Raw genomic sequence first — 11,019 nt, 5'->3', positions numbered from 1 at the left:
CATCTATAGACAGTCCGGGGTGGGCTGCTTGCAGTTTTGGAGGCTGATACTTCCCATCGTCAGGTAGCAAATCAGAAACAGAGCTGAGCGATGAGTCAAAGCTGATGGTACAGCACTCTGGGAGGGGGCGAGGAGGCCCCAGAGCCACTGTCCCTGCACCCTGCTATTCTCAGGGTGTGGCCGGCCAGTCAGGAAGTGCTAAGGGTAGGAGCACACAGGGAATGGTGTTTTGGTCCAGAGAAGATGGTTATTTTCTCTGACTCGCACTTTAATGAGTATTTGACACTGCACTCTAGCTCTCCAGATGATAAGGGTGGATTTTTGTTTATTACTTATTATTTTGGTTTTTTGAGAGTTTTTCTGTGTAGCCCTGGCTGTCCTGGCACTCACTCTGTAGACCATGCAGGCCTTGATCTCAGATCTGCTTGTCTCTGCCTCCTGAGTGCTGGGATTAAAGGTGTGCACCACCACCACTGCCCAACATATTGCTTTAATTTAAAATATCAACTCTTAGGTCAGGAACAAAAAAAATTACCAAGTGGATTCAGCAGCTGAGGCACAGGCAGTAAATCAAGCTGTCAAGATGGACTTGCATACTAGAGACCACAGTCAGGCCCAGGTAACCAGCCTATAGCATAACAGTCCTCAGAGCATTGCTTTTGTTTTTGTTCTCAATGTGCATGTGCGCGTGTGTGCCTGTGTGCATGCGTGCGTGCATGCGTGTCGGGGGAGTGCACACACTGGTGTGTGCATGCATGCATGCATAGGCCAGAGGACACTGTCGGGTATTCCACTCTACCAGTTTTCTGTCTTACCCTTTTCAGACAAGATCTCTTATTGACCCTGAAGCTTGGAGCTTTTTCAGCTGGGCAGGCTGGCCCGCAAGCCTTGGGGATCCTCCTCTCTGGCTCCCAGCACTGGGGTTACAGGTGCATGAAGCTGCTCTTGGGTTTTGTGCATAGGTGCTGACCAAAGGGCCCTGTCTTCCGGCCTAACAGAACCAACTGTTCCCTAGGAAGGGAGCCTTTAAGATCTGCTGAGCTCGCCAGGCGTTGGGTGGCGCACGCCTTTAATCCCAGCACTCGGGAGGCAGAGGCAGGCGGATCTCTGTGAGTTCGAGGCCAGCCTGGTCTACAGAGCGAGTTCCAGGACAGCCTCCAAAGCCACAGAGAAACCCTGTCTCGAAAAACCAAAAAAAAAAAAAAAAAGATCTGCTGAGCCCAGGTTCCCTCCAGCTCAGAGCAGCAGGAGGAAGAGTTTACAACATCCTGTCAGGCCGCTCCCTCACCATTGGTAAACAAACTTTGAGAACCCTCAGTGAAGACAAAGGTCTCTGCCTAGCTCTCCAGTGATGGAAAGCCACAGCAGGTTTCTGTGCACAGGCAGGGGCACCTCTAGCTGCCAGGCCTCTCCCTTGGGGCAGGACACCATCCAGCAGCTATGGAGAAAGCAAAATAAATCTGAGCTACAGTCCTAGGCTCTGAGCTTCCAGCTCAAGGGACCAGACCCAGTACGAAGGGGTGAGAACAGAAAATGCTGTTCCAACTGACCTTCCAAAGGCCATCACAGCTGGTGGCCAGAAAAGAGTGGACTGTCTTCCTTGGCTGAGTGCTTCCCAGACACAGAGGGCCTGGATTTAGCAGAAGAAACAGGACTGGATAAAGTGTCAGGGCTGTGCTCTCTCGAAGGCTAGCCTGTACCCTAGACTTGCCTTGGATCCTGAGGCTTAGCTCCTCCCTACCTCTGCACCACTGGCCCCAGGAAAATGCTGATGAGGATCCTTGTATTGTCTCTTCTAAGTGAAGTATGTGCTAATATCCTGCAGCCAGGCAAGGGGCCTGATGTGGCTAGAACACAATGGAGGGAAAGATGTCAGAAGCTTGGAGAGGCGGGAACATTATGCCCCAGGCCTTAGGCTCATTGGCCAGACAGAGCAAGGGCAGCTGGGTTCCCTGTGCTTTCCTTAGTCATAGAGGTGTCTCCTGAGAGAGATTCTGTATGAGGCTGCTCAGGGACACATTAGTAAAGCCTGTGACAGTCAGACTGTGTTGTGTGCCCAACTGTTTGACAAAACGACCAGGGCAGATTTCACCTGCAGACTGAGTAGTGCTTTGGGCCCTGAACTATTTAGCCCTCCAAGCCTTGGGTGCCCTGGAGGACTCAGCTTTTCCCATATTACTCTTAAACAGTGTCTGCTCTGTGCCCACTGGGCAGGACAAGGTAAAGGCTACAAAACCCCCAGTACTTGAAAGCCCCACTTTGCCTCTGTGGACAGACCCCAGGCCAGGAAGGCCTAAAAGGGATGTGTGACGCTGAAACAGCAGTGTAAAGGGTGTGTGTACATGGGGGAAGACGAGGAGATGCCTAACACCTATGTCCTTTAATTCTTTCAACTGCCACCAAGCTAGGAGAGGCCTCAAGGACACTGCCTGCATTCCCACCCGAACCTGGCTTGCTTACCCCTCAGGAAGCAGCCGCCTGTCCTGCCCTTCCATCTCTTTGGGGGCCTGGAAAGGACAGCTTTGGTTCTCCTGAGACAGGCCTAACTGGTCTCCCACGCCTACCCCACTAGCCTAGCTGACCTCAGTGCCTTCGACTATACACAAGATACTAAAGTGAATCCCTACAGACCCCAGGCCACCTTTGCCAAGGATCTGCAGGATGTGGGGAATCTAGGATCATTCCCTGAAAGTATCGGGTGACAAGTTCAAAGCAGAACTCCAGAACAGGAAGGTGACTGTGTGCCCCATCTCTACAGATCATGGAGGGTGTTTAGAAGTCACCCGATTTTACACGTCATCCTCTGGGACTACAGTCGCCTATCTCCAGCTGTCAAAGTGAGCCTCCTACCTGCTGCGATTTCCTTCCTGGTCCCTCTACTTGAGGCCAGACCTCTGAGGTTTGGGCTGGGCTGACAGTGGAGGCCTACCTGGGCCTTCACCTCCAAAACCAGACTCATTGCTGTTTCTAGTTTGAAATACGTCAAGAACCAGAAGATAATACGGCTCGCTGTGGGCTAGAAGAAGCTATTTGCCACCTACCTACCTGCCTCACCACTGGAAGGGTCCTCCTGTTTTAGGGTAGGGGGCTCGTGGCTGAGCCTCCTGTCCCACAAGCTTCTGCTTCGAACTTGCAGAGGCAGGGTATGTGAAGAGCTACCATATAGCCAGCCATCTCGGGGCTGGAGCTGTCTTCCTCTACCTGTGGCAGCAGGTGAACCACAAGGACAGCTGCTTCCTCTACTCCCCCACCTCCAGGGTCCAACCCCTGGACCTTTAAGGGACCCAAGGAGGAAGTAGCAGTGACACTCTAAACCAATGTTCTCAACCTTCCCAACACTGTGACCCTTTAATATAGTTCCTCATGCTGTGGTGACCCCCAACCATAAAATTATTTTTGTTGCTATTTCATAATTAATTTTGCTACCCCTGTCAAAGAGTCGCTCAATCTCCAAAGGGGTCAGGACCCCGGTTGAGCACCACTACTCTAGAGCATAGGCCGTCCTTACCCTCTAAGGGACGGTGCTAATGAGATCTCCTTAAAGCCAGATCCCTTCCTCGTTTTCTTGCTCTGGTAGCTCTCTTCTTTGTTTTCCTTCAGCGTACATGAACAAGCATGGCTAGAAAACAGAGCAGTAAGCAGCCCCATCTGGGCTTGTCCCCAAATGGCACAGATGCAGGACTCCAGCTAGCTTTATTGATGGCATGTCCAAGCTACCAAAGGGTTTCCAGCAGTCACAGCACAAAGGCTCCCACAGAGTCACCATCCAACAGGTCTCTTCCGTGGGGACCTTGTCCTCACCGTGGCCCTTGACTTCCGCTATTACATGCCCCTGTGACCTGGGCTCCAGTCTATCCGATGGTCTCCACAGGATCAAAGCATGGCCACCAGTTTGAAGGTTCCCTCAGGTTTGGCAGGAACCACATGGACAAAGGTCTTGTAGAGCACAGCACCCTTGGGCAGACTGGTGACCAGGTTCACAGCCTCCACGTTTTGGGGACTAGGCACGTAGACATCTTTCGTGTATCGGACTATCCCCTCCTCCAGGGCATAGAGACACTTGTTCTTCCCGAGTCCCACCTGTAACACACAGACCTGGTCAGCTGGAGAAAGACAGTTCGGCTACCCCAGGGCCTCAGGCCAGATTTCTGCTTCAGAGTGAAGTCTGGTGCAGAAAGGCAAGTGGGCGGGGATATCCCTCTTGGTTTCTCTTTCCCACTGCTTGGCACTTCTTTGCTTCTGCTACTTCACCAACTCCGTAAGAAACAAAGGGAACGAAAACAACCCCAACACCGGTAATAGTAGTGAAGTTAGCACAGCTTGTCAGAAGCCACAGTGGACAGGGCCCCAAACCAGGCCCTCAAAGGTGCCACAAATTACCGCCCTGACAGCATGCTTGGTTTATAAGTTTAGGTTCCATAGAAATACTGTATATGCTAGTAAAGCAATAATCACATCAGCTAATCACACAGTGCTCACAGTTAAGTCCTAAGGTTAAGTATTGCTTCACACCATTACATTATAATTTGTTTCTTACCTAGTGCATTAGACAGATATATTTCCAACCCCCTTTTGAGGTAATACAAAGTGTTTTAATGAATAGTATATTTAATACGGATTTTTGTATTTTAAAGATTTATTTATTATGAATATGGTATTCCTTCTGCCTGCAGGCCAGAAGATGGCACCAGATCTCATTATTAATGGTTGTGAGCCAGCATGTGGTTGTTGGAAATTAAACTCAAAATCTCTGGAAGAGCAGCCAGTGCTCTTAACCTCTGAGCCACCTCACCAGCCCCTTAATACATATTTTTAAACTGTCTATACTTTTTTTCTTTTACAACTTGAAATTAGATGCATAGTAAAACTGAGGGGCTGGAGATGACTCAATGGCTAGAGGCATTGGCTGCTCTTCCAGAGAACCTGAGTTCAGCTCCCAGCACCCACATGGCAGCTCACAACTGCCTGTAATTCCAGTTCCAGACAATCCAACACTCCTTTCTGGCCTCCTAGGATATCCACACATACAGACACAGATAAGACAGGCAGGCAGGCGGGCGGGCAGACAGACAGACAGACAGGCTTTTGAAGAAAAGACAAAGTTAGGCATGGTGGGGCATTTCTGCAATGTCTGCCAGAACTTAGGAGGGAATCACTGCAATTTTAAGACCAGTTTGGGATACATGGAAAGTTCCAGGCCAGCCAGAGGTACACAGCAAGGAGACCTTGTCTCAAAAACAAACAACAAAGAACAGATGTGTGGCAAGACTTACACAACTAGTCCAATCCTATTTGGCGTCTCTCTCTGATTAAAAGCATGAGCCTATAAGCCAAGAGAGGTGGCACCCAGCTGTAATCCCAACACTCAGGTGGCTGTGGCAAGAGGATGGAGAACTCAAGGCCAGCTTGGGCAATATAATGAAACCCGTTTCTAAGCAAACAACAACAAAATAATAATAATAATATGCTTCAAATCCTAGCTCTGCTAAATACCATGTGATCTTTGGCAAATATGGATAAACTGCCTACTTTATAGGGTCATCGGAAGGATGGAATGAATGGACCATGAAGAACTTGGAACACATTTAGCTCAAATACTTCAGCTTCTACTGTTACTATTTTAGTAAAGAATCCACATCCAGTGTCTTTCTTTGGGAGGGGGTTGAGAGTGGGGGTTGCTGATCAGGTCTCTGTAGTCTTGACTGGCTTTGAACACAGAAATCTGCCTGCCTTTGACTTGAGTGCTGGGTTGAAGGTATATACCACCATCCTGGACTTGATGTTTCAAATATTTATGTCTGTGAGTGTTTCGCCTGCATGTATGTCTGTGTACCACCTGCATGACTGCTGACAGAAGACGGTGTCAGATCTCCTAGAACTGGAGTTACAGATGGCTGTGAATCACCCTATGGTGCTGAGAATTGAACCCAGGTGCTCTTAACTGCAGAGCCATCTCTCAGTCTCTTTGATGTTGTTTTTAACGGAAGGAAAGGTATTTTTTGAATCTGATTCTAGTAGAATAAAAATATTTCTTTTGAGTCATACGAGGGGAAATGCATTTAATTCCAGCACTCGGGAGACAGAGGCAGGTGGATCTCTGTGAGTTCAAGATCAGCCTGATCTACAAAGCTACAAAGAGAAACCCTGTCTTGAGAAACAAAACAAAAACAAAAACAAGCAACAACAAAAAAAATTACAAATTGAGTAAAATACTGAAAAACACATGTATGCCACTTTCAGAAGATAACTGTATTATTTATGTATTTATTTATTTATTTTGGTTTTTCGAGACAGGGTTTCTCTGTATTGTTTTGGAGGCTGTCCTGGAACTCGCTCTGTAGGCCAGGCTGGCCTCGAACTCACAGAGATCCGCCTGCCTCTGCCTCCTGAGTGCTGGGATTAAAGGCGTGCATCACCAACACCCGGCGATAACTGTATTTTAAGCATATTGTTTCTAGATCCTCAGGCAGCTACAAATGCCCATATATCATATTATATAACCCACTTCCATTTTCTTTCTTTTTTTAAAAAATATTTATTTATTTATTTTATGTATATGAGTACTCTATTTGCATATACAACTTTATGTGAGAAAGGGGCACCAGATCTCATTATTAATGGTTGTGAGCCACCATGTGGTTGCTGGGAATTGAACTCAGAACCTCTGGAAGAGCAACCAGTGCTCTTAACCTCTGAGCCATCTCTCCAGCCCTCCAATTCCATTTTCTATGGAAGAGAAAAATGAGGCCCAGGATACGATATGATCTAATGTAAGGCAAATCTGAGCTTTAACTAGGGTTCCACCACTCTTTAAGGCTCTGGCATTTCAACCATAAAACAGAGATGACATCCAGCTCATCGGGATGGGCTGAAGACCCAAGACATGAGCATGAACAGGTTGCCCTAAGAAAGAAAAGGGAGGAGGGCACAGAGCAACTCACATGGGCGCCTGGGTGCCATCGGAACTGACGCTGAGTGCCAAGGATGTTACCAGCATGAACATAGTGACCTAAAAGAGAAGCCCACAGTTGAGATGACTCTGCACCAGTGTTCACAGAGGCACAGCAAGATGCTGAGAAATCATGACAGTGCAAGGTCACCACCCACCCTAAAGCCTGCCCCTGGAAAACTCCTCCAAGACGAGCCGGTCTTACATAAACAGCGCCTGACTGCCACCCAGCAGCCTCTTTGTGGTTGCATGGCTAAGAAACCAAAGTCTCCCTAGATCTCATCTGCTCCTTCAATGTGGAGCAATGCTTTAGTGAACTGTGGAGAGCACAGTGCGAGGCACTTGCATGGCCATTCAGCTCTTCTCAGAAAGGGCCGGGCAGCATCACAGGACGCAGCTGGAAAGCAGAAACCAAGGCACACCCTCACCTTCCATTTTCTTGATGCCATAGTGTTTGCCTCGTGATTTCCCACCAAGGTTCTTGGAGCTACCACCTGTCTTCTTGGATGCATATCTGACAGCAAGCGCTGGAGCTGCCTTGGGGCTCAGCAGGGCTGTGAGAGCAGAGAAAACAGAAACATTACTCGGAGAGGTTCCCAGATAGGATGCACTTTCTTTGCCTCTGAGAAGTGGCAAGGGAGATGAGAAAGATGAAAGGTGTGTGAAGGGAACAGGAAGGCTAAGTGTATGGTATTCAGAGAATGCGGGCATTCATCCTTGGAATGGTGTGTGTGTGTGTGGTGTGGTGTGTGGTGTGCGTGTGCGTGTGCATGTGTGGGTGTGTCAGGGAGGGCAGGCAATGAGCATAAATGGGGAAAGAAATGAACACCATGTGCCCTGGCTCCTGACACATTCAGTCCTGCTGAACAGGGAAACAGAAGTGGACAACAGAGAGCTGCCTGCTTCAAAAATTCAGTCTTATGCCCTAGGGAAGAGTAAGACCATGGGACATGCAAAGAGGTTTCTGCATCAGGCTTACCACGTTCTTAGCTACCCACTCAACCACTGAACACCTGTCAACTGCACACTAGCAGAGCAGCGCGTCAGGGTACCTCTGACAGGCAGCTGGCCATTTCAGAAAGGTCCTATCCTCCCAGAGCCCACGAGCAGATGGTCAACCAAGATCAGCATCAATCTGACCTCTCACTTATCCCAAAGTGCTCAGCCACATTTATTTTAAAAGGGAAAATGATGTGGGAGGAGTTGAAGGGGGCAGACATGGTCAAAATTCATTGTATATATGGATAAAAATGTTAGAGAATAAATAAAAATACTTTTAAAAGAACATTATCTAAAATGCATACTAATGGGGCTGGAGAGATGGCTGAGAGGCTAACAGCACCGACTGCTCTGGCACAGAACCTCAGTTCAATTTCTTGCACTCATGCAGTGGTTCACACCCATCTGTAACTCCACTTCTTAGGGGGTCTGCTGGCTTATCCTGACCTCTGCGGGTACCAGACACACAGCATGACACACATACACGCAGGCAAAACACTCATACACATAAAATTCATGCTAACATGGGCACTCGGCAGTCTGTTTTTAGGACTGGCAAAATTATAGGATTGTGTCAGCACCTGTAGAAAAACTTTATGTGTTTGAAGCATAAGCTCATAGTGCCAGTTACCTAGGTTTCGCATATTCTCATAAAACTAGCTGGGATACAGAGCTAGAGATAAGAACTTACAGAGCAGGCGGGGCAGAGTGGTGCACGCCTTTAATCTCAGCACTCAGGAGGCAGAGGTAGGCTGATCTCTGTGAGTGCAAGGCCAGCCTGGTCTACAGAGTGAGTTTCAGCAGGATAGCCAGGACCACATAGTAAGAACCTGTCTCAAAAACAAAACAAGCAACAACAACGGGGAAAAAAGGAAAAAGACTTACAGAGACATGTTCAATGGCCAGCACTGGAATCTTCCTAAGTTTAAACATCCACCGTTTTTTTTTCTTTTTTCTGTAGCCCAAACTGTAGTTACAGGCCCATGCTACCTGGCTTTAGTTACTGACTTGTGGGTGACTGACGTTTTGCTTTACCTACATTGTTTCATTAATTAATCTTTGCTCTTGTGGAAAACAAGGCGAAGCTGCAGGTTACTTCCCTTCCCTGGTTTTCCAGACCAGGGAGACCTGTGGAGTCTGTCTTCAGAACAGATGCATCACCCACTTCTCCCCAGGTTCACCATCACCACACTATCTTGGCCAAATGATCCTACAGCTCAGCTACTACTCCAGTTTTCCAGTGGGTTTGCCACATTCCTTATTTAACTTGTTTATAGGTTTTGAGACTGATCCTGGACAGCCTTGGACCTGAGGTAATCCTCCTGCCTCAGGCTCCTAAGCACAGTGATTACAGCAACACCTGGCTTCACTTTCATTTCTGTTTATTTATTTGCATTCAGCCTGCCACCTCTTGGCACTCAAAATATAAAACTGGATCAAGTCACTTTCTTGCTTTCTCTCTACAGAGGGTTACGTTTGTCCCTTTTAGGTCTTAATAGTTATCTCTTCAGAAGATATCCCTGAGGACCTAATTTAAGACTCCTTATAGCACTTATCACAAGTGCAGATAAGTTATTTACGTTATTTACGTTATTGTTTGTTGTACCTACAGAATTTACAAGGAGTTGTAATCATGTTTTTGTTTGTTTGTTTTGGTTTTTCGAGATAGGTTTTCTCTGTGTAGCTTTGGAGGCTGGCCTGGAACTCACAGAGATCCACCTGCCTCTGCCTCCCAACTTCCGGGATTAGAGGCGTGCGCCACCGTAGCCCAGCAGTTGTAAACTTGTTTATGCTGATACTCTCAACAGCGTCTCACCAGACCTGAGCGTTGGTCATGGTCGTCTACGCCTGAAAACTCAGCACTAAGACGCAAACTGCATAAGGAGAAAAAAAATCTAAGTTCTGAAAATGACTCGATTAACTTTTTCGAACTTAGTCTTCTCCATTCACAAAGGGACGCACATAAACCCAGAGGGGATGAGGCATCTAGAGTAACGCTCTCATCCCACGCCCTCCCGCCAGCAGCACCGCCCACCACGTGTCACATGACCGGAGGCAGTTGGCCTCCAAAGGTCGCGAGCCCCTCTCTCCTCTGGCAGTCAGGGTTCACCATGGGATCCACTTTCCATCTCCCAACCTCCCTGCTGGTTCGCCTCCCAACAGCCAAAGCACTGAGCTACCTGCTGCCCCCGTCCTCAGCGAAAGAACTGCCGACGCCATGTCTGGTGAGCATTCGCTTCCGGGCTGGAAAATCTGCTTCCGCTACCGGGAGCTCTACTTCCGGGTCCTGCTGACATTTCAAAGAGTGGCGGGAGCAGTAGCAGGTGAGCGCAGATCTCCTGGGGTTTGTGGCCGGTACCTCCGGAGGCTTCTGCAATGGACTGCTGGCCTCAGAGGTAGGGAGCATGGCTGGCACGGACGTTTGTCCCATTGCTGAAGTCACTCGAAGCCAAGGGAGGGACCAGGATGAGACTCTGACAGATTCTGTGCTAAGCTGATTGTAGATGCACAATTTCATTTAATGACTGCAAGCCTAAGTTACTGGTGCTAAAGAAACTGAGATCCAGGAAGGTTCCAAGGATTACCCTGGGCCACGCCTGCAGTTACTAATTGTTTGCTGAATGAACGGCTCTTGCATGTAGCCCAGCAATTCCAGGCACATGAGAAGTGTGAAAGCATACCCATTCAAAATATTTGTTTTTGGTTTTTGGTTTTGGTTTTTCGAGACAGGGTTTCTCTGTATTGTTTTGGAGGCTGTCCTGGAACTACTCTGTAGACCAGGATGGCCTCGAACTCACAGAGATCCGCCTGCCTCTGCCTCCCGAGTACTGGGATTAAAGGTGTGCGCCACCAATGCCCGGCTCATTCAAAATATTTGTACGAGAATGTTTGTGGAAATATTATTCATAATAGCCAAGCAAGGGAAGCAAAGTGTCCATCTACAATAGATGCTTAAACAAAATGTGACCTACCGGCACGATGGGATTGTATCCAACTACAGCAGGAAGGCCCTGGAGTTAGTACTTTTGCAGAAGGACCTTGAAAATGTGAACGTGAAAGACACCAGTCAC

The 11,019-nt window shown here is 48.1% G+C and overlaps 2 protein-coding genes across 4 annotated transcripts in view; one reads left to right on the top strand and one right to left on the bottom strand.

The window, feature by feature from the left end:
- Positions 1–3,674: 3,674 nt before the first annotated feature.
- On the bottom strand, positions 3,675–10,204 carry Mrpl27 (mitochondrial ribosomal protein L27). Its single transcript, XM_013117605.3, has 4 exons — positions 10,129–10,204; positions 7,378–7,503; positions 6,942–7,009; positions 3,675–4,080 (listed from the first exon to the last, which is right to left on the bottom strand). Exons 1-4 carry the CDS (start codon positions 10,166–10,168, stop codon positions 3,874–3,876), a joined length of 441 nt encoding a protein of 146 aa, XP_012973059.1. The 5' UTR covers positions 10,169–10,204; the 3' UTR covers positions 3,675–3,873.
- The window catches only part of Eme1 (essential meiotic structure-specific endonuclease 1), an 8,956-nt gene continuing 7,951 nt past the window's right edge, over positions 10,015–11,019 (top strand). The window contains exon 1 of one of the 3 annotated variants that reach the window (XM_021230520.2): positions 10,015–10,344. The gene's annotated coding sequence lies outside the window, so the exon portion shown is untranslated. The remainder of the gene's footprint in view (positions 10,345–11,019) is intronic. The other 2 variants (XM_021230519.2, XM_005075847.4) reach the window with 2 other exon arrangements.

The sequence above is a fragment of the Mesocricetus auratus genome, unplaced genomic scaffold, assembly GCF_017639785.1.
Source record: "Mesocricetus auratus isolate SY011 unplaced genomic scaffold, BCM_Maur_2.0 Super-Scaffold_100007, whole genome shotgun sequence".
Lineage (NCBI taxonomy): Eukaryota > Metazoa > Chordata > Mammalia > Rodentia > Cricetidae > Mesocricetus > Mesocricetus auratus.
The sequence above is the reverse complement of the archived record's forward strand: the minus strand, read 5'-3'. Positions and strand labels throughout refer to the sequence as shown.

Bases quoted from the DNA above. Each gene is read 5' to 3' on its own strand.
- Mrpl27 (XM_013117605.3), bottom strand. From the start codon at position 10,168: ATGGCGTCGGCAGTTCTTTCGCTGAGGACGGGGGCAGCAG. The intron at 7,010-7,377 runs GTGAGGGTGTGC...CTTCTCTTTTAG, and splicing joins TGGCATCAAGAAAATGGAAG to GTCACTATGTTCATGCTGGT. The intron at 4,081-6,941 runs GTGAGTTGCTCT...TGTGTGTTACAG, and splicing joins GATGGCACCCAGGCGCCCAT to GTGGGACTCGGGAAGAACAA.